The sequence below is a fragment of the Anser cygnoides genome, chromosome 5, assembly GCF_040182565.1.
Source record: "Anser cygnoides isolate HZ-2024a breed goose chromosome 5, Taihu_goose_T2T_genome, whole genome shotgun sequence".
In the NCBI taxonomy this organism is placed as follows: domain Eukaryota; kingdom Metazoa; phylum Chordata; class Aves; order Anseriformes; family Anatidae; genus Anser; species Anser cygnoides.
The window spans coordinates 55,725,232-55,748,194 of NC_089877.1; the positions used below are offsets into that span (position 1 = coordinate 55,725,232).

General features: G+C 37.1%; 1 protein-coding gene across 21 annotated transcripts in view; it reads left to right on the forward strand.

Moving 5' to 3' along the window:
• Window positions 1-22,963, forward strand: part of TRAF3 (TNF receptor associated factor 3) — a 73,491-nt gene that overhangs the window by 38,047 nt on the left and 12,481 nt on the right. For 16 of the 21 annotated variants that reach the window (XM_066998374.1, XM_066998384.1, XM_066998371.1 and 13 more), the window contains 8 exons: window positions 959-1,215; window positions 4,010-4,061; window positions 6,344-6,448; window positions 7,095-7,262; window positions 11,564-11,644; window positions 14,368-14,442; window positions 16,228-16,320; window positions 20,987-21,127. In XM_066998374.1, the coding sequence (XP_066854475.1) occupies window positions 974-1,215; window positions 4,010-4,061; window positions 6,344-6,448; window positions 7,095-7,262; window positions 11,564-11,644; window positions 14,368-14,442; window positions 16,228-16,320; window positions 20,987-21,127 (957 nt within the window). In that variant the 5' untranslated portion in view covers window positions 959-973. Of the gene's footprint in view, window positions 1-5; window positions 600-958; window positions 1,216-4,009; window positions 4,062-6,343; window positions 6,449-7,094; window positions 7,263-11,563; window positions 11,645-14,367; window positions 14,443-16,227; window positions 16,321-20,986; window positions 21,128-22,963 lie in introns of those variants that run through there. The other 5 variants (XM_013198252.3, XM_013198254.3, XM_066998386.1 and 2 more) reach the window with 5 other exon arrangements.

Consider the following 22,963-nt stretch of genomic DNA (forward strand, 5'->3'; position numbering starts at 1 on the left):
ATGGCTGGGCTTGGTGGTCTTAAAGGTCTTTTCCAGCTGAAACGATTCTGTGTTTCTGTTCTAAGATTCTATAAGCAAGGAAGTTATTCAAAGCAGGTTTTCAGATTTAATATGCAGTGTTCTTCCTCTGTTGCTCTGCTAATTCATTGCGTGCTGACCTAGAGGTATCACAGTCCAGGATAATAGCTATTGTAATTCAGTCTTCAACTGCATTAATTATTTTCTCAGCTGCCTGTCAGTTGTGCTTCATCCTAGTGAATTAATCAAGTGGCCATGTTATGTCGACGTATCTCATCTGCCAATTAGAGTTGTGTCACCTGCTCTCTTCATGTGGGAATGTATGATGAAGAGGTTGGAAAGCTGTTTAATGAGTAAAAACCTGATGTTTTGTTCTAAAACAGGCTTAGAACGGTGCGTCTTACACATTGCTGTTGCATGAGGTAGACAGGAGGAGCTGGCAATGGAGCTGTGTAGGTTCCAGATACCCCGTATAGGACAGTAGTGGTCGTGTGCTTTTTGCAGTAGCATGTGAGCAAAGTTGAGCATGGCACTGTACCAGCACGCCTTGTCGTCCGCACACCCTGCTGCTTCCTCTAATGGTATGACTTCAATATTACTGACGTTTTTCAGTGACAGGGATAGAAGAATAAAAAGAACTCTTCCTCCTTGTTCCCAGAGCAATGCCCACAGATAACTAAGGCTATCCTTTCAGGAATAGGGCTTAATTCCTCACCTTCTAGAGCCTTTAAAATGTAGAATACTTTACAGAGTTGTTAAGCTTAATACACCTGTGCGGATATATTTACTTTATATGTGTATTGTGTGCGTGATGCGTGGAGACACCTTTCTTAGCGCTTTCTGTTTTTACATAGTCTGTCAGATGCTGGATATGTTTTGTTTTATTTAAATGGAAAAAGTCTTCATTTCTCAGAGGTTTTCTTATTTTATTTCTTCACAGAAATTATCTTAGAGCATGGATGCCAGTAAGAAGACAGAACCTCCTTTATCTGTAGAAATGGTACAACAAAGGGCCAATCCCGATCGCAGTCCTTCAGCATCAATTTATGTTCCAGAGCAAGGTGGCTACAAAGAGAAATTCGTAAATGCTGTGGAGGATAAGTATAAATGTGAAAAATGTCACCTCATCTTATGCAATCCTAAACAGACTGAATGTGGACACAGATTCTGTGAGACCTGCATGAATGTCTTGCTAAGGTAACTCTTCTTGTACTGAAACATATTTAAAACTCGTGAACTGCTGAAAACAGTATGAACACCACCATAGTTCTGTGCATACATTAAGCTAATGCCCGGGGCTGGAAGTAGACTTCATCTTGTCGCTTGCTTGCTTATTTCTTATCTATATGCTGGCACAGTAATTTGTGTTCTCCGCTGGGTGAAGATGAATTAAACTTTCCATAAATATTGTTGAAAGTATTGGTAATGTGTTTTAATTCCATGCAGTGTTAAATTAAGTAAAAATTGCATTGCCTGGAGTGTAGACTGGGTAGCTATTTTGGTCTAGAACCCATTTAATAATCTGGAGCTGTGGCTGTGTGAGGAAGTGAGCCTTGCAGAGGCTCATTGGTGATAGTACCTGACCTACCTGTGGACCTGTCTTTGCAATTGAGTGGTGGGACCCTTGGGTAAATGTCATGTCTTATGGGGAAATGAAGCTCCACAAGCATTCTACATCTGTGGCCTGGGGCTTTTTGTTTTGTGGATGCTGGCTGCTCTGTTGCTGAGATGTTTGGTCCAGAGTGTAGAGTATGTGAGTGTATGTTGCAGACATAAAATAAACGTTGAGAGATGCAATCTTTCACAGTGTAGGTAAGAATAAAAGTGTGGCTATTGAAGAAGGAGTATCTAGCTTTTAAGAAATATCTATGCATCAACGGAAGTATATTTCTTTGCCTGTCAGCTTTGGTACATTGCCAGGGATTGTATTCAGCAGTGTGATTTTGACACTTGGTCTGATACTTGAAGACCATTGTCCAAGCTTTAATCTCCTGGTGTAACTAAGCAGTCAATACTTCCATTTACTCCTGCGAAAGCAGAGGTACAGAACAAAATGAGCTCACTGGACATTACACATAGGACTACTAATCTAGAGAGGATTTGTCTTTGGAAGCTTTTGGTGATCTCCCATTTACTTCTTGTAACCATTTTAATTCTAGGCAGTAGGCTATATTTCACTTGGAGATATTGTAAGCTTGGGAAGGTGCAAATTAAGAATACATGCAATATGGCAAAAGAGGTTATAGGACACTACGTTACCCTGTCATGTGTTAAAGAATAAGATCTGTACAGGGGAAATACTGGTGCCTGCAGCGCACTGATCAGCTCCTGTAGGTTTTATGCTGCAGCATGCCAAATTGAGGAGGGTGGTGGGAAAAAAGCTTTTCTTTCAATACACAGTTTCAGTTAAGGTGTAGCTTGTTTTAAGAAATGCAGTTATTTCTTTCTGAATGTATGTTTTGGAAGGCTCTTACATGGTTAATAGCAGTGACTGCAGAAAAGCAAACACCTGGCATGCTTGGATGTGTACAGATGGACAGAGCAGACCCTTAACAATCTAAGCAGTAAGGATTCTGGCACTGCTGGAATCTGGGCAGTTTTCCTTCCCTGCTGCGAGACATGCACATGTGCTTATTACAGTGCAGCTAGAATGTGTGTAATTTTACCTTCCTGTTTTTTAACCAGTCTGTTATTGAAAAGAACACATGGGTAGGGCCATCTACCACGCTACTCTGTCATTGTAGTTACTTCACCATATTTAAGTGCCTGTTGCAAACAAATCCTTTAAAATTAAATTTATAGTTTTTTTAAGAAATAAAAAGTGTGCCATAAAACAGGAAGCAAAATAAGTTTAAATTGTTCCTGTATCTGGCACCAATTTTTTTCGTTCAGTGTTGGTATGCTGCTGTGCACACTGATTACATGCTAGCAGGTTCCTTTCCAGGGTTATTTGAGGACAAAGAACTGGGAGTCAGTGTAGATAACAAAAAAAAAAGTCTGCTCAATATGCAGCTGTAGCTTAAAAGAGCAAGTAGGATGCTTGAGTGAATTCAGTAAAAGCGAGGAAAGGATGACATTGTATTAAACACTATGCCCTCAAGTAGATTAGTTTCCCTCCCTTCCTTTCTTTTTGTTTCTGCCTAAGAAAAATATCACAGATATTTAAGCTACGAGACAGTGAAGATGCTCTGAAATACATTAAGACATATAGAATGGTCACTTCAATGAGTAGAAGCCAGTGAGGTGATTTGAAATAACTATACTGAACTATACTGATTGTATAAAATAATCAAATCAATTCAGTCTTCTACATTGATCTGCAATGCTGCAAACAGCAGCAATTTGCACAGTCTGTCGGTGAGATGCTTTACAGAAAAACGTACCTAGCTGTTAAACAGTGCTTTTCATCCACAGATCTCAGTGCTTTATGAGGGAGATCAGTATGGTTATCCCCATTTTACTTGGGGGAGAAGTAGCTGCAAAGAAATAAAGGGATTTGTACTAGATAAAGGGAGCAGGGAACTGTAACAGCTACTAAAACCAGAACAGATTTGAGAGAGATGGACACGTATCCTTTTACGGTAAAAAATATTTAAAATTCTGTCAGAGAGAGTAAAGTTTAATTGTGTGTTGTTTGAAAAACATCTGGGTAATTGAAAGATGCAATATTTTGCCTGTTTGCAGTGATAGAGAAGGAACAAGAATTGTGGATCAGTTGCAGGCTTGTAAAATAGGGGATGAATTTTGATGACTTGAAGAAAACCACTGTGCAGGTGTCCAGAGGCATCATGGTGGTCTTATTGCCTTGGAAATGCCAGACTGTCCAAATTTTTGAAGTAACATCATGTTATCTCATTATAATAAACTGTATTCACTTTTAACAGTTAAAAAAAAGCATTGAACAACCTTAACTAAGTAGTTAACTAGTCTGAAGTTCTTATACTGTAAAATTCAGTTGAGTTAAAATACAGCTTTTTTCTTTTCTCTGCAGTTCTTCGAGTCCAAAATGTACAGCCTGTCAAGAAAGCATAGTGAAAGACAAGGTATTGTTAAAATTATTTCTTCTTCAAAGTATCAGATTGCATAGCGTACATAAGATGTGTTAAGTGCTTTGTGGCAATTACTTCATAAGCCTAATAAGCTATTTACAGAACATAGTTTTGTTCTAGAATCTGAGCTATGTATTTTATCTAGGAAGACAGCTTATTTTTGCTGTTAACTACATGGCAGAAAACTGTGCTGGCTTCATTCCTAATGCTCTATCCAGGTGTTGTTTCATAGCTGGAAGCTGCAGCAACATACTGCAGTTCTCTCATCAGCTGGGATGATGGTAACAAATATTGCATCTACTGTAGGTATGCAGAGGCTGTGACAGGTCTAAGCAAACCTTACTCCTGATTTGGCTCTAGATCATGTCTGCTTGTTGACTAATTCTGTTTTACATGGTGGTATTCTGTGAACCACACTGGAAACAAAACAGTGTGGAGTTACAGTAAGTGTAATAGAATCGGAGACTTTATTTGGATAAGTTACTTCACTGATAATCTCTCTATTGTATTTCACAAGAAAACTTTGTGTTGCCTCTGAAGGGTTGAGGGTAGAGAAAATTCTTTTTGACTTTATGCGTTTTTTACATTAGACTTTTCTGAAGTGTTTAGTAAATTCTTTGTGTCAGTAGTCTTTACTGCCTGAATAAATGCTTCTAATAGTAACGATTTTCAAGAATATGCTAGTGGGTACATTAGTCTCTTCTTGTCTTAACACAGAGTAGTTCTCTGAACAGTGCTTAATTCAGTTTTGACATGGATGGGCTTTTGAGGAGCTCAAACCAGTAATCACGATGTCTACTTTATTCATCATTTCAGCTCTGCCTTTCTAGCTCCCAATACACATAAATATGTACATTTATGATGAAAGTTCAAATATCTTTAAAATAGGAGGATGACACGAAGGGCAGCATATATTAAATATGTTAGACAAAGTGTGCAAGTCAGATGGTGATTTTCATGAAACTGGAAACCTGTCTCTTCCCACAGAACGTTGGTGTCCAAAATCATTAAAGAGCTTTTAGACAGTCTTGGCAAAACTTCAAGAATCATCTTCTTATCTTAACTTCAGTTGGCAAAGCTGTGCCTAGTAGCACTGTGTATTACTTAAGGGGGGGGATGACCTGCAGTGCTGAAAATTGTTTATTTAAATGAGATTTGCTGATTCATTAAACTTCACATGTGCATCTGAAAAGTAAATAAAAATCAGTGACCTGTGTCAGATTGGTTGCAGTAGTTTTGTCTTTACTGGGGATGGGTTCATAGACACTGTGGACAGTGCTGTTGTTGTTATTAAATGCTGGCATGCAGAACAGTTCCGTAGTTACTGCGTAAGCTGTAGGGATACGTTTCACAAAACCCCATTTTCAGTGAAGTAGTCATGGTTGGACTTGGTCTTTGGTATTTCTAAATGGCCATGGATGCAGTTTCAACTAACTAGAAGTTTCTATCCATTCAGTTTGCACTTAAGAACAGCAAAGGACAGCCATAACGGCATCAAGTCCTCTTTCCCAGTGTCTGCCCCTAGCAATAGGGCTTCTTGGTAGCGTCATTACATTGTCTCTGAAACAGATTTTTTTTTTTTTTTTTTTAAATGGGATATCATGTGTGAAAGGTACAAAGTCTAACCCCCTTAGCTCTCTACTTCTAACTTCTTGCAGTTCTATTATAGACAAAAATGCCGGAAAGGCTTACAAACATCAAAATGGAGAGATGGTTAAAGCCTTCTTATCAGTGAAATAGTAAACCTCCTCTGAACTAAGACCTCTGATAATACATACTTACAGAAATTCTAAGAGGTGTAAATAGGTGTTCAGACAAACCAGGCTGGTTGTTGTGTGACTGCCTTTCTTGAAATCCTCTCTTTAAACCACTGTTTCACCTCTTTTTTTTGGTCTTATGGTATTGTATCTAATATACTAGCTTCCCAAATAACATGAAGAGTTCTAGTTTACACCTACTATAGACAAACAAATAGCAAAAATCATAATCTTTTCTTTTACCTTTCCCCTTTATTGTATTTATAGTAAAGGTGGAATAGTAGTAGAGCATCTGTCCAAATATCTTCTGTCACTGGGCTGCTTCACAGGGGAGAAATCTGTGATGTGCACATGAAGAATTGAATGGTAGCGTTTTATTTTTGCCACATAAGGTTAAAATTAAATGACATTGCTGTAGCTGAATTGCGCGACTTCTTTCTTTGAACTTGCATATTCTTGAAGGGTTTTAAGTTTCTAAGACGAAATGGCCTTTGATCTTATTTTATTTTTTCCCTTCAGGTGTTTAAGGATAATTGTTGCAGGAGAGAACTTCTTGCCCTTCAGATATACTGCAGAAATGAAAACAAGGGCTGCAAAGAACAACTGTCTCTGGGTCAATTACTGGTAAGTAATCAAACATAGTCATAAGCCTTCTTTTGAGTTAAAGAATGAGAAGAAATCTTGCAAATGAAAACCCTGGCCAGTGTCTTGCTCACACTGGTGATTAATTCGCTTATTTATAAAGTTGGAACAGAGTTAGATTGTTTTGGAATTCATCTTTTTGATATGCTATGAGGGATTGTGGTAAAAAATAATGTGGTTGTGTGACACTAAAGCTCTGAAATGTAAAAGTGCAAAACAGGAACTAGAGAGAGAACTAAAAAAAAAAAAATCGGGAAAAATCCTAATGTATACCTTAAAAATGTGAATTTTTTTGGTGTGTTTCTTTTATTTTTATTACCAATGCTAATCCTCTGACATAAGTGGTGGTTTATGCATGGAGTTGTGTAACCTTTGGCTTCACCAGACTCATATAGAACTTGCAGCTTTGTCTCACAAAGGCATAACAGTAATCTAGTAATTTAAGTCAGAAGGAATGGTTATAGAGCAGTCTGCAGTGAGCTGTGTGGGTATTTAAAGTGCACAAGGTAACTTTGCTTACTTTGATCCTAAGGTTACTTTGGTTCTGAAGTTGTTTAACATGGGATCTCTTCAAAGGAGAGAAGAAATGCACAAAACTTAGTCGGCTTGACTTTTTTTCATCTTCCAGATGCATTTGAAAACTGATTGTCAATTTGAAGAACTTGCATGTCCTCGTGCTGATTGCAAAGAAAAAATACTAAGAAAAGATTTGCCAGACCATGTAGAGAAGACCTGTAAATACCGGGAGACAACTTGTAAATACTGTAAAAGCCAAGTCCCAATGATTATGTTGCAGGTGCGGTATTTTCTTGTTTCAAGATTCCATATGTTAATATGGAGGAATAACTCTTCATGTTATGTTTAACTGCCAATGCAGTATTGTCCTCTCAGACTTAGTAACTCAAAACAGAAAATAGGCTGTCTTTCAGAACACCTTTTTTTTTTTTTTTTTTTTTGCTGTGAAGGCACCAGCTACTACAGTGACTGGGAAATGTATTCTGTGTTAGTTCTGATGTTCAGATACTGCACTTTAAAAAATAAATAAGTAAATTAGATTCACTGCCTGATAATGATACTACAGTAACTTCTGCCTTCCTTTTCTCTTTTGCTTAAATTGATATAATAAATCAAACTCCTATCACAACAGTTAAATGTTATACTGGAAATACATATGCATTAGCTATTGACTGGAGAAATAACATCTTTTTTGTCTAACCCTTCTTGGGTACAGTGTGAACTGTTAGGAGAGGAAGGAAGGCAGCAATGTGGTAACAGAATGTCTTAGTGTGACCACTAATGGTACAGGACAGGCCTAGGCCAAATTCCTGCTGTTCTGGCATATAAGTAGCTTGCCTGATAAGCAGCCTGTTGTGAATTACTAAGTACAGAGCAGAGAATGAGAGCGCCATACTTTTTTTTACACATAGAATTGTAAGCTGAGTGTGTGCGTTATTTCCCATATTTTATGCTGAATCTCTCTAGCTGTAATTATGATAGCTCATTTTATTTACATAATTTCTATAATTTGATAGTTTCTATAATTGGACAGTCTCAGATTTCAGCCATCTTAGTATACTAAGAGTGGTCGTATCTATAGATACCTATGTTCTTGTATATTGTTAAGTGAATCCTCACAGTGATGAGACGCATTCTTTGCTCAGATATGTTGTTACAAAAAAGCATAGACAGAAGTTTGCCAAGTTTGGAAGTATCTGTCTTTAACATATTTCAGTATATATTTGCAAGGTTCGGTACAATTAGTAATTGTGCAATTACCTAGCATTAGGTGGTTGAGATGTAAAAAAAAAAAAAAAAAAAAAAAAAAGGCAAAGAATATTGTATGTACCTTTTTTATTCTTGCACATGCAAATGTGAAAGTGTGTTTAGTTACATTATGGCTGGTATTCTCCCAGAATTTTCTTTAGGTTGGGAATTGATAATAGACAAAGAATGACACTAAAAAATGTGTTCAGTCTTAATGGACAAAATCAGTGAGTATTAGATGTGTCTTGTTATGCAACTGGTTTTCCATATCTAACCAACATACTCATGGGTTCCTTGTGGACAACTGATTTTTATTGGGGCAATGCAGTTATCACTGTTAAATTTTTGAGTCTGAAATCATCCTTACCTTTTGAGGAACATAAAACTCTTTTGGTTTCAGAAATCTCTTTCACCAGATATTGGTGGATTTAACACTTATGAAATCTTTGAACAAGTGGTAGCTTTCAAGATATTCAGAAGCTGAGACTAGTTTTTCTACCGGTTTTTAACTCAATGATTCACCTTTAATGTATTAATGTTGGAAACAAGAATGACATATTACACTGAAGTACAGAAAAGAATAGTTGTAAATCAAGTAATTGTTCTTCTCCTCCAAAATCTTCTCCAGATCCTTGCCTAGATTTTCAAAAATTCAGTGATTATAGAAATGCTGCTGCTGTTGTTTTTTTATGACCTGATTGTGTTACCTCATTGTACTTTGGTAATGAGGAGAATTAGAAGCTTAATGAGACCGAACATTTGAACGAAAGGCTCCTTTTGACTTATTAGAGTTTTGTCATCCAGAGGCTGAGTTCATCTCTAGCTTCTGTAGCCTAATTTTTTTTAATGTAATAATGACTGAAGCAGGTCTCAGTGACTTGAACTGAAAATGGAGATAGAGGGAGCGTACTGAGAAAAAAGGTATGCAAATGGAAACAAAAATAATTTTACCGGAGTACATATGGTTCGTGTCTTCATAGAATCCCATGATCTTGGGGGGTAGGAAATCCCCGTTGTTGAAGGCAGACTCTCTAGTTAACAAAGTTAGTTCACTTTTTTTAGATTGCATTTGTCTTGCCTGTACTGTTGCTAGGTGAGTTAACTTTCTGCATATGGTTCAAATGAAAGAAATTAGTTTTTTTTCTTGTCACAAATCTACCTTTTCCGTACTGTAATTTAAAACAAACTAGTAACCTGACATCCTTCTGAATTACTATACTTTTTTTAATGGATAATCCACAAAGTTAGTTGAATGTTTGTCCTATAAAATTTATAGTTGGGTAGTATTATGATATAGATCTGGAAGGACAGCATTACTTGGTGCCTAGGCTCTTTGCTACCTCCCTGCCCCTGCCAAGGCAATCTGAACTTCAGTCAGTAGTTGGAAATAGAGCTGAGCTGGCTGGGCCAGCCACTGGGGTAGGCATGAGACCTTGCTCCCTTGTTGCTGCTCTTGGGGCTACATATGTCCCTAATGTGGCCTCAGCTTCTCTAGAGAGCCGTGTTAATATCCTGCCTTCCCTCACCTGTGCTCGATGCTCCCCATTGTGGTGCTACCCAAGTGATGTGCTGCCTTGGTTTTAGGTTTTGTGTGCTTGGCAGCATGTGAACGTAGCTGGTTGGTGGGAAGAGGTTCTGCCACGGGAATGAGATTAGTCTGGTGTATCCTGAGGTCACTGGTTTCACTGGGTGGGCCTTGGGAGAGGAGCTGGAGAGAGGGCTGTCAGTGAGTTGCACGGGGCCTTTTTGTTATCAGCTGTGAGGGAACTTTCAGCATTTATTTCATGACCTTTGTCAGAAAGCTTAGGTAGGTTAAAGAGAGCTAAAATTAGGGAAAGGATGGTAGAAGGGAGTGTGTGTGTTTGAGTGTATATATATATATATATATTAAATTTTGTATTTGCCGAACAATTGGACAAGTCTGTAGCACAGTAGGCTCCCAGAGCTGCATGGTAGTGTGTGATGTCTCTTCAACACAGCGACATGGTGTGCTCAGGATGAGTGGGGTCCAGGTCCAGTTCTTAAGTCTGTCAGAAGATAAGGTCCTAAAGCTGTTCTTTATCAGAAGAATACTGCAGTCGCTGTGACAGAAGTTATTCTGGGGAGAGGTGTTTTCAGACTGTGCTAGCACCGAGCCTGTTTGGGTAGCCATGTCCTGCTGGGGTAGGCCTGAACCTAGCTCCTTCCACGTTTCAGGAGGCTGTCCCGGCTGTCTGGCTAAGAAGCAACTGAGGCTTTCTTGCTTTCTGTCTCTGACTGTGTGTGCTACACCAAGTTGAGGTAGTGCAAGTCAGAGGGGTCGCAGGATGGACTTGATTCACGCAGAACGGCATGCCCGATCTGCTTTTAAAACCGAGGACGTATACGTTCTCCGATGCTCACAGATTTATGACTGAGCTCTGAACCAAGACCTTTCACATCTCAGAGCTTGCGTCTCCATTGTCTTGGTTTTGTTTCAAAGATAGACGTCTGTACTGGGCAAAAGTGGCATGCTACATCATCTTACTTTTCTAGTGGGCTTATAAATCTAAACCTTTGTTTCCTTTGCTTTTCTTAAGTACCAGAAATGAAACAGTGTGTTTCAAGTTGAATGGGACCTTTCCTTGACACAAAATGAAAACTTTTTTTCCAGATTTTTCATTTTGCTGAGAAAAACTGAGAAGAAATGCAAATTCATTTAGACTGGGCCTGATTTTCTTCCCTTTCTATGGTGTTTTGGTTTGACAGCTATACTAAGGTATCTGTCATCAGCTAGGTTCAGATCAAAATGCCTGCCTAGCAGTGTGATAAATTTCATCTCTTTGAACTTTGGATGTATAGCAATGAGACTCAGTATCAGATGTTTGGGAATAAAAGTTAGAAAACATTGGAAGGGAAATATCCTTATATAGGAAGGAAAGCTTATCTGAGATGGTGCAATGCATGTTGTTGGAGAGCTTTTCCATGCACTGTATATTCTTAAAAAAAAAAAAAAAAGACATCTGCAGTGGTTCTATTCACTTGTAAAGGTGCTTGATTTTTGTGAGTAATTCTTGGGGGAGAAAACTTGATTTTTATTATTGTTTCATTGCTCCTGAGTAAAAACAAAATAGTAAGCAAGTAGATTTACTCTAATGAAAAAAACAAGAAAATGTTTATTTTTGGTTCAGAATCTATCAAAAGCATAAAAGGATGTTTTGGCAATAGCAGTTCAGTAACTCTGCACAATTAGGATTAATGTTGGGAAAAAAAAGTGCATATTTAATTATTGTAGGATGCTTTTCTTTGCAGGTAAGTGCTCATTAACTTCAGAGTACAAGCTGATTTGTGGTTTGTTTGCTTTTTCCTCTGTAGAAACATGAAGATACAGACTGCCCATGTGTCATGGTTTCATGTCCTCATAAATGTAGTGTTAAGACACTCATGAGGAGCGAGGTAAGAAGTCTTGCCCAGTGTTGTGCTGGAAAATCAAATATCTTTTTAGTAAGATCTCGCAAGAATTTTGCCAGAAGCCATTTCCTTTATTAAAATGTGAGATCTAAAGAAAAGCTTTTTCTACCACACAGTTAAGTGTGATAACACTCAAGTATCTTTAATGATTTATTGAAAAACTACTTAAAAAATAATTTCTTAGTTTTGTGTCTATATTACACTTGGCTTACTCAAGACTAGCGCATGTCTCTCCTGCTTTTTTTTTTTTAACAGCATCCCCCCTCCACCCTACCCTAGTCTAAAGCATTTGTTGAGCACAACAGAGCAGCATCTCAGGGTAGTGATAGTTTGTCTGTACTAAAATAGAATGAGTGAATGAAACTTTAGTGCACATTGACAAGAGTTAATAAAGGCTAGAAAAATATAAGTGAATTGCTAGAAAGCAGAATCATTCTATGGAAAAATGTAAAGTAAGGTTATCAAATTTGGGGAAAAAATAACAAATGCTTGGAGAATTAGCATGACGTACAAGGTAACATGAATACAACTTGCCTACAGCCAGATGCAACAATGCATAAAAATTTCTCTTAATGCATAGAGACTTACAGTGATAATATAGACCAGATTAAAGGAAGCAAACAAAATAAAAACCCAAACACATGAAGGGTCTTCTTCGAACAGATCTGTGTTCTTATAAATAAGCAGGCATAAGTAGCTTCTGTCAGTAGATGTACGTTAATTTTTTTCCTCAGATAGAACTTTGAGGATGGGGAAGAGCTTATTTAAGTCTTCAGCACTCTGTAAACCTCATTTAAAGAAAGTCAAGTTTCTGATCTGAGGATGTCAGTTTATCTCTTTCTACTTATACCTCCTCGGTTGGATTTTTTTTTCAGTTACACTTGTAAATTATTAATCATATATCACAGTACCCAAGGTGCCTCCCAAACATGAGCAGCATTTTCCCTTAGGATAAATAAATCTAACATGTATGTTAGATTAACAGAAATTAAACTGCTAAGAAAAGAGAAAGTATATATCCCGGGCCAATTCTGTCAGCAAGTTTCTGAATTAAACACTTCTGAGTTTAGACCCTGGTTCTAGAGCACTCATGCATAGCTAAATCTTGAGCAGTTATTTTGTGAAGAGGTATATCTTACTGCTAAAGAGAATTGTCCCACTAATTTGCATGACATAACCCAGGCTTTATCACTTCATTGCACATATAGCCAGAAATTAGTTCTGAAACCATAGGTAGAATTAGAACTTGAATCTTGCCCTGCATCATCCGTTGTTACATGTTGCTTAATTTTTTTCTGATGCCGTCAGTGTGTATATATATATGTGTGTATATATAACTTAGCTGCATGGTTAGGGACAACAATTCTAATGCCGAAAATGGAAAAATGCCTGCCTAACAGTTTGAGAAAATTCTGTAGTGTACAAAAAGTGACTATCTAACTGTAGAATAAATGGCAGCTTTTCATGTTTAATTCATAACTCTTTGGCAGACTTCTAGTTTGGAGAAATTGAAAATGTGGCATTCTAGTAAGCCTGTTATACCACATGTCTCGTTCTTATTTAGTCTTTTTTCTGAACCGTGTGTTTCTTTTGAAACTACAGTATGAATTTCTACACATAGTGAAACGTAATAGGTGTATATCAGAGATGAGTGACTGACTGCATCTCGGTATCAGACTGTAAAGCCTGTCCTGTCTGTTCCAGAGCTACAGGTTCAAAGCAGAATTGGTTCACCCCTTCTTTCCTTGGAGGTGGATGAGCTGAGTCATATGGGACTTATTGTGTGGGAATTTCACATGACATCTTGAAAGCCAAAAGAGTGGTACCAGCTGAGGAGCTAGACTCTAGCTCCTGTCTGCTTTGTGGGAAATACAAATTGCAGATCCTCTTTTTGAAGAGAGGGTGTTTGTTGCTCTATCCTTTGCAAAAATGGCTCTTTGCTCCAACTTTTAGGCAGTTTGCATCCAGCTGCTGCCCTCTGTGCTGCAATGGCTGTTGTCTGTATGTATGCATATGCTTCTGTGAATTGATTTATTTTGAAATGAAAAGTGGTCTGTGTTCATAATAATCCAAAATACTGGAATAAATCTCAATCTGTGAAAAATGCAGGCATTTTACTAATCAGTTTTAGTCCCGTGTACTGCATTTTAAAAAGTTACTTAACTGTACCTATTATAAAACTGTCTGTTTCATGCAGTACTTGTTTAGTCTTTTTTGTGTAATATAACCATTAATTTTGGCACTGAGAATTGCATGTTATGTTTTGAAAAATTGGTTCCTCGTGCAATTAGAGTTAGAAAAGATGTACTTTGCTACAGTGAAACTGATCTTAAGACTTAACCAGAACACCAGTAAAAATCACTTGGTGAGCAAAGATTAGTCATTCATTAAAGTCAAATGAAATAATATGAATAATTGTAGACTGTTCTTGTTTGCTTTTTTAATTGGGTTGCTTATTGAAATAGTCTTTAGTAGAAGTTTCACTGTATACTAAATGTATCACACTGTATACTGTATTGGCATGTGCGTGTGGTTTACATGTGTATATAAAGTATTTGCACTTTAGTTCAGACTGGAGAAAATATACACACGTGTATTGTATGTTCTGCAAATGGCACACTACAAATCTGATAACCTGTGCCCTTTATGTTTTGAGCATTATCATGCAAACGTCTTTTGCCAAAACTCACATTTTTTTCCTATTGCAGTTGAATGCACATTTGTCAGAATGTATTAATGCCCCAAGTACCTGTAGTTTTAAGCGTTATGGCTGCACATTTCAGGTCAGTATATAACAATTGTACTTCCCAATTGATGAAAGTCTGCAAGTAGAACTTAACTCTTTGACGTGAAAGTTCTGGACTTCTCTAGTCTTGGTTAAGAAAAAGTCATCCAGTTGCACCAAATGACTAAGCATCACATGATTGTTTTTTTCCATTTTAAAAGTAAATGATATAAAAAACCCGTACATTCCTGTAATGCTTTGAGAGTTCAGTTGTTAGGTACATCTTTGTTGAAACAGGGAGGTTGACATATTTGAAGAACTTAGTAAGTTAGAATAAGAGTAATGTCACTTCTGTTCTTCAGAAAGTAAACCAGTAACTTCACTTGTTTCTATGAAAGTATTTTCTTAACCTAGGTATGTTTATATTTTCTTTCATTTGTTTGTCTTAGCATTTTTATTAAGTTTAAACATAGATGAGCTCATTTAAAACATGTATTATGTGCATTCATATGTCTGTGTGCACATAGGTGTATAATCAAAGTATAGCTGAAATCTATTTTAAAAAATGTTCTAGATTTTAATCTTAGCACTCCCTGTGATGTTGATAAAAATAAAATCCAACACTGGATTCAGAAGTAGTATTCCAATCACTTGTAATGTTCTGCTCCCTATAGCATATATCGTAGCGATTTTGTATGCTTATATAATGAAAGGATTATTCAGGAAATTTCAGAAACTGCTGACAGGAAAAAATTGAGTTTATCAGATAGTGTCGTTCGTTTGTTAGTCCATGATAGCTTAAAGAGACAAGAACTGTAAGTAGCAACACTTCTCAATAAACTACTTCCAGCAGGTATTTCCAGTTTTTTAAATAATGAGCATTCATCATTTTAAGTGTTAACAGTAATGCTCTTAGCTGTAGAATTGATCAATGCTATAATCCTGCCCACTGTTATGTCGTATGTATTGCCATTCATTTTATGTATGTATATGTGTGCATATATGTACATATATCCACATATATATTTTTAATACTTTATATAGAGTACATACTTTGAGGATCATTGAAACCTCTTCAGTTTCTTTGGAGCTTATCTGCCATCGATGCGAATACACTCTGCATTGCAAAACACTTACTGAAGTAGGTGTAATGCAACACAATACAAACAAAGTAATATGGTCCGCATCTTATGTACTCTGTATATGATCTATGTGTGTTCTGTAAACTTTTTCTATAGTGATTATTTGTAACAGCATTTACAGGTTGTGCAGAGGCAGCATATTTGAATATCATAGAGCTATCACGATAACATCTTAGGATGACAAACTAGTCATTGGAATATCTCTCAAAGTAGTTTATAAAGCTGGCAGTTTCCAGTGATGAATTTGTCTTAAATATCTGTCTTTAATACTCAACTGAGGGTAAATTTAGTGCTTTTGAAGCTGCTTATGAAATACAACACAAGTTTAAATTACACTTCGGGGAATTGGACGTTTTAGGTTTTGTATGCCTCGAGAGTTTTATTATGCTTTATTTAGTGTAAAGCTACACAGAAGACTCTGAAATACAATTCATTTTGTAAATCTTGCTCGCCTTTATTGTCTCTGACGTATAGAGTTTATTGGATGGAGATATATGGCAGTTGTATAAAACACTTGCTATATTAAATGTTTTCCTGACTTTTGTAAATTCTCAAGTAGATTTCCCTTCTCTCTACAGTTCTGCAACACGCATCCGTGAACCAAAATACATAGTGTTGGTTCGATGTCTTGATATACTCTTTCTTTGTAGGTTTAAAAGAAGTGGAATTGGCTAAAATGTATAAATTCTTTGTTGTCACAGGGAACAAACCAACAAATTAAAGCACACGAAGCCAGCTCAGCAGTGCAGCATGTTAACTTATTGAAAGAGTGGAGCAATGCTCTAGAAAATAAGGTATATCTTCTACTCACTTCTAATTTTCATTGATTTCTTTAAATCATCTAAAAGTACTGGAAGAAGCACTTTTTTCTGTTTAACAGCTGTTCAACAGTACAGCTAAAGCACTAGTAGGCTCCAAAAGCATTCAAGCCACATAGTGTAACTGTACCTTTATTATAATAGAATGTTATAAGAAACTTGGCTTCGCAACTCCATGTACAATTTTCCTCATTGGTAGCTTTAGTTAAAACACTCCGTTCACTTAGATAAACTACATTAATATTTAATATAATATCCAATATTAAATATCCTCTCTGAGCTGCCTTCTTACAAAAAAGAGGGTTCTGAAAGCTATGGCAGTACTATGAGCGGTATTTTTGCTACCTCAGTATTTTTCAAGGGGTAACAGTATTAGAAATAGCGTGTAATAAACTGCGTTTCATTTATTTTTGTTCTTGCTCTCCAAACTTAATGACCTGCAAGGGTTAATTAAATTAAACATCCTGTTACTCTTGGGCATGATGACTTCTTCTTTAGTGTTGGACCAGAGTGAAGTTCTTGTTGCAGTGCATCCTTGAGTTTCCTAGTATTTTAGAACGTTTGGGATTTGGGAGATTTTGGAAATCACACGAACAGCCATGATCTTGTGAATAGTTTAAATGACTTAATTTTTATTTGGAGAGCAGATGGTTAAGCTTTTGATTTTTTTTTTTTGAAATGCAAAATTTCAGAACAAGTTGCTGGTTTTTTGCATCTTTTGGAAAAGGTTACTTTTCTTACAGTTCTACGTAACCATTAAAATAACACTGTTGCTTTTTTTGGTGGTAGTGGGGACCCCAGAACTATCAGAACTGTTCTAGAAACGCAGGCAGAAGAATCAGGAGCCCCTTCAGATTTTTCTAGAGTGAGTTAAATGAGAGTAGTGATCCCAGCGTAAGCTCAGTGGCACTTGGATATGTGTGGCTTGTGACTTCTGTCATCTCCCAGCAGACTGCTAGCAATGGTTTAGCAAGCTCTGTCTAGAAAGCGCTTTCCTCTGCTGGTCTAGCACAGTGCTCTGTCATGCGTGGGTTTCCAGCAAGGTCCTGCAGCCACAGGAAATGCAGTTATAAAGCAGAAGTTAACAGGAGCAGCAAAATACAGTTTTGTCCCTAGCACGTTAGTCCATGGATTGCAATTTTTTGAACTTGAAGCCCTATAAGGAAAACTATTGAGCCTGGGAGAGGTCTAGCTCAGTGTTTATTTTTTTTCACATACAATTTTTACTAAGTGTGTAAATTTTAGTTTGTTGGTCAATAACAATACTTAAGTTTGCTTTTGCACTTGAATCTTTTTGTTAATGTAGGAACTGTGCATTTTTGGTTTTAACAGATACCAATTCATATCCTTAGTTTTGTTTTTCATTAGTCTGATCAAAACTATGCAATTTATTTTGCATCACTGGGGAAGAAAAAGCGTTCCCTGTGACTTCCAGAATAGATCACTTCCTGCCTTTTGTCAGTGTCCTGAGAGGTGCTTCATCATTTACAAAATGCTCAGCAGTTCTGTGTCTGTCTCTTTTAGAGCTAAGACAATATACACTTTACTATGTTTTTTTTAATGTGTTGGTAGTTCTTTTAACTTCCATTTAGGACATAACTGCTTATCATTGTTTGTCCTTTTTTTTATTTGTCCTTTTTCTTTTTCACTTCCTGCTTTGTAGACTTCTTCTTATTCATAATAAAGAGTTGAATCACTGGAAATCCCAAGACATTGCCAAGTTACCAGAATAGCTAACCACATATCATATGTTAGTGACTTTATTCTAGAGAAGGGTAATAAAATTTGTAACTTCCTTGTCCTCTGAGAAAAAAAATGCTCTGCACTGAAGACAGACAGTGCAAAGTTAACTTGGCTGATGAATATCACAGAAATCCTGGTCCCACTGAAGTCAGTGGAAGTCTTGTCACTGGTTTCTGGAGGGTAAAGATCTCATTAGGGATACTGAAATTTATGGTAGGGGGTAGGAAATGTTGCCTTCTCCCAGTCACTGTGTTCTTTAACAGAGATGTGGAGTATGCGAGCTGAAAGCCTTCATAGCTGCAAAGGTTGTGCTGAGTTACGACTTAGGTATTTGAATGGTCTTATTAGCAAAAAATAGATAAGAGGAGGTCAGACTTAAAATCTTGAATCACAGCTTTGTGGGATGAATTAAAATTCAGTGTTCTATTTGCTCTGTTACGGGACAGACTTGCAGACTGAACTCCTATAGGTTTTATGGTGCTGGAAGTAATGATTTGAACACGATTTTGTGGCTTTGTCCCGTACTTAAAGAAATCTGGTAGAAACAGTTTATTTTGAATGTGTGACTTAAATATGGGACCTGTCTGTTCTAATCCCATTCTTTGTGGCATGAGGGTTACTTCCATTCTTCTTTTTTTTTAACTAATCAATAGCTGTAAGAATAGCTTTATTTGAAAAACTGCCAAATAAGAACACGCTTTATCCTAGCAGTTTTTCAAATATGACCAAAAAGTAAAGGAAGCTGGTGGTTGATGCAGTTTGTAAATGGATGCCTTGTTTCCTTTACCCTGTTTTTCATTTAATTAACCTAAGTTCCAAAGACTTATGCCAAATGTAATTATGAAACTGTATTTAGTGTTAAAAGATTTCTTATTCACAAATTGGCACCTAAGTACAGTTACTGAGTTAGCATCGACAGCTCTTTATGATTAAAGACTGCAGGACATAATTCTGTTTCTCTTACGATCTGTAAAACTGCGTGGAAAATCTTGGTACAAGATAAACCCACGTATTATGGCTTGTACAAAAATGGAAATGTAATGCTAGTGACAGTGTTACTGCCTTACGACTGGGAGGCCTGAGCAGGAAAAAGTGAGAGGGAATGTAAAGATCACAATTAACTGAAGAACTCTGATTCATTAAGGAAAAGGAGGATGTAAAAATGGCTACCCCAGCAGATCTGAAATAAGTGGGAGGCAGGGGAGCTAGTTTAAATTTGCACTTGTTCTTGAAAATTTTCTGACACCTAGGCAATGCATTCCTGTAGCCTCAGGATTGTTTCTCTGCACTGGTGAAATTAGCTTTGTCTCGTTGCTGGTGAGCAACCCTCTTGTGCTAGTGTTCCATATATAAAAGGTGGAGCTATTGTGTTTCCATATACACATGCTATGCTATATGGAAAGGTAGATACCAACCTACAATACGAAGTATGATCTCTGTATATTTTTGGGTCTGCGTTCAATGAACATGCTGAATGCCTTTGGACTCTGGCAGTCCTTTTTTGCGCAGTTTAGGCTTGCACAGAGATGAGAATTATTTACCTTTTTAAACAGGCTAGCTTCTTGAGTCTGGGAACACAGTGATGCTTAAGTAATTCAGCTGTGTCTGGTTAGAGGGCAGCTAAGGTAGTGGAATTTTACAGTGGTATCCACATCAGAGGTAAAAATGGTGTGACCCCAAACTGTATTTGTTGAGGCGGGGGTTAGGTTTTGGGGGGAACATGAAGCATCTAAGTAATTGGTCTTAATGTGGAATGTTTATCAAAAGATTTTGGCAGGTCGAAAACAGTGCTGCTTCTCATCCACATTAAAAATCTAATTGTGGAATTAGTTGGGGTATAGAATCATTAAGGTTGGAAAAGACCTCTAAGATCATCTAGTCCAACCATCCACCTAAATGTCCATGTCCAAATGTTATTTTGGATTGGTGGTTTGTTTTCTATGTTTTTGTTGTTGAATAATCATACCTAGGGAAAATGAGATTAGGGGGAAAAAAAAGGCACCCTATCACCACCCTTCTCCAAACCACATTAATGAACAGAACACAAAATAGTGTGTACCTGCAGTAACAGAGAATATTTACTGTATTACTTTCATCTCCAAGGAGATACATTATATGATTCTTGTAACAAGGCTCATGTTTTAAAATCAGAATGAGTCACTAATGAATGAATTCATAAAATGTCAATACAGAGAGAGAATATAATCATCAGTCTGTCTCTGTAGCTCTTTATTCTTTTTTTTTTTTGCTAGTAGACACCATTGGATTTTCCTTCAGATATATGGATCCCTTCTATATTTGTTCATCAAAGGAGTCTTCATCACCATCGCATTCTGTGAAGCCAAGCCAATCCCATTCAGATGCCATTTTTACTTAAATTTGCTATATATCAGAATAGATTGGAATAAGTGGAATAAGATTGATGTTTCCCCTTCCTAACTAGATTTTCATCTGTCCAACTTCTCTTTGGTATCCCTGTCTGTGAGGGCTCAGGTTGTTTCTTCCAGCTCCAAGCCACTACCAAGTCAATGGTTGTTGCACTAACAAGGTAGTCATGGTTCCACTACCTGGTTAGTGGAAACTGGGAAACCAAGCCCTGAAATTACAAACTAAAGGAAAGATTATGCTTAGACACAAGTTCTATTGCTGTTTGTGTATCCCATCTGTACTTTTATTAGCCAAAGTTGTACCAGTACCACTCTGTGGAAGTGGAAAAGTAGCTACTAGAAGGTTGTTATGTTGGTTTTGTTTTGTTTTTTATATTTACTTTTTGGCAAGACGTAGAGGAGATCCTAGTAAAATCTTTCTCCCTTTCATGTATGCGAGACAGTTTAAAAATAATGAAGTTACAGGTATTCTTAATAAACTCTGGCAGGAGTAATTGTAGAATTTTTTCCAGGTGGCCTTGCTCCAGAATGAAAGTTTGGAAAAGAACAAGAGTATACAAACTTTACATAATCAGATTTGTAGCTTTGAAATAGAAATTGAAAGACAGAAGGAAATGCTGCGGAATAATGAATCTAAAATACTTCATTTACAGGTAAGAAACTTAGAATATCCCCATTAAAGCAGAAATGGTAGTAGCTTCTGTACTGTACCTTTACACTTGTGAAGTGAGGTGTTCTAATTAAAATGGGGGGAGAGTTTACCTTATTTTAAAGGTATTCTAAATTTTTTTTCTTCTGGTCAGCAGCTGGTTTGTTGTGTTTGTTGGAGGAAGACACTGCACTAGAACACCACAGTTGATGAGCCTATGTTAAAACAAAGCCCCATTTTAAAAGGAAAATGATTAAAAACAAAGTTAAAAATATCTGAAGAACAATCATAATTATTTTTTACTCTGTGAAAAATATTTGCTTGAGGAACTACTGTCAAACTAGAAGAAAAGCTTAGCACCTTAAAACTGCCATAAACTTAATGTATATTTCTTTTCTACTTGCTGGTATTTTAAAAAGTATTAATCATGAGTGAGATCAGTCTGGGGTAGAATTAATCCAAAGATAGTATGATGTATTTGAATACTTAAAATAAATAAAAAAATCCCTCTTTCTCTTGTCCTTTGACCCTTCTGAGAAAAATACGTTTATATATTCCTTTGCCAGTAGGTCTGAGTTTCTTATTCTGTGGTCTGAATCACCTGGCCACAAAACATTGTCACAGTAGAAGCCCTCTGGGTACAGTAGCATGGTGCTTAGCCCAAGTTGAAATACTTTGCTCTGTGTTCAGACCTAACTTGGAACGTGGATGCCGGGAGTTTGTGTTAGCATGCGTGATGTTACCCACTAGTAGGGGAACTTCAGGAGGTGGGTTAGCAAGCTATTGTGAACATATTGTTTACACATTATTTTAGCACATCTACTGCCAGAATATCAAATATCTGCTTTATCATCCATTTAAAAGGAACATAAATAAAAGTAGCTTTTTCACTTACTGTTTTCACTTACTGTTCTCTTCCTATATTGAACTAGAGAAGTTCATACTCAGGACAGATCTAAGTCTCCAAATTATAGTGTAAGTCCAGCAACAGCAACTTTTCTCCTTATAGCACTTACTCTTGCCATGTTCTGCCCACATGGTAACCAGTCTAGCCTGCCGTAGTTGTTGTTACTTGGTGTGATGATAGTTTGGGATGTGGCTGCATGCTTACAGTATCGTTCTGACATTGAGAAGCTAATCCATGTGTGTATTGATATTTCTGATTGAATCTGCCTGGAGGTAAGTTAATTTGTAAGCCTGGGTTTTTACACATGCTGTCTCAATAACCAGTGATGAGGAGGGAAATGTAGAAAACATAGCACAGTTTTTCTTGATTGTCTTGATGACTGATTGCAATGTCTTTGATTTCCCCAAGCCATAAGAGTGTTAACAAAAATCAATTTTCAAATGGTTTATGTTTAGAAAAACAAAACAAATATAGTTGGCAGATTGCAACAGGTGTTTTTGATGGGTAATAGGTACTGGAGAGGGTGTGGGTTTTTTGCTTTTTTTTTTTCCTGCCTCCTCCTCTTTACTTGTTTTTTGCCAGTTATTTTAGTTTAGTTATTTTAAGCCAAGCTGTATTTTACAGCGCTTTCTGCCTGATTCCTTCCACTTATTGGAACTTCCTGGTTCAGTCAGGTTGTTAAAGCCATCCTGGAAATTCACCTCAATTTCCTCTTCCCTGAACAACTTGATTGGCCTCCTTCTATTGCCTACTAGGAGATGAAGGAATTGGTTACCTGGTGTGAACAATATTCTGAATTGCATTGAGCAGCCATGACTGTAGCAGAGCCACAGATAGCTCCAGAATAGAGCTAACAAATTTAGGTCTGGAGAATTGTTACATGAGTAGTCCCCCACATCCTATGCATGCTAGTAACTGCCAGTAGAAATTCAG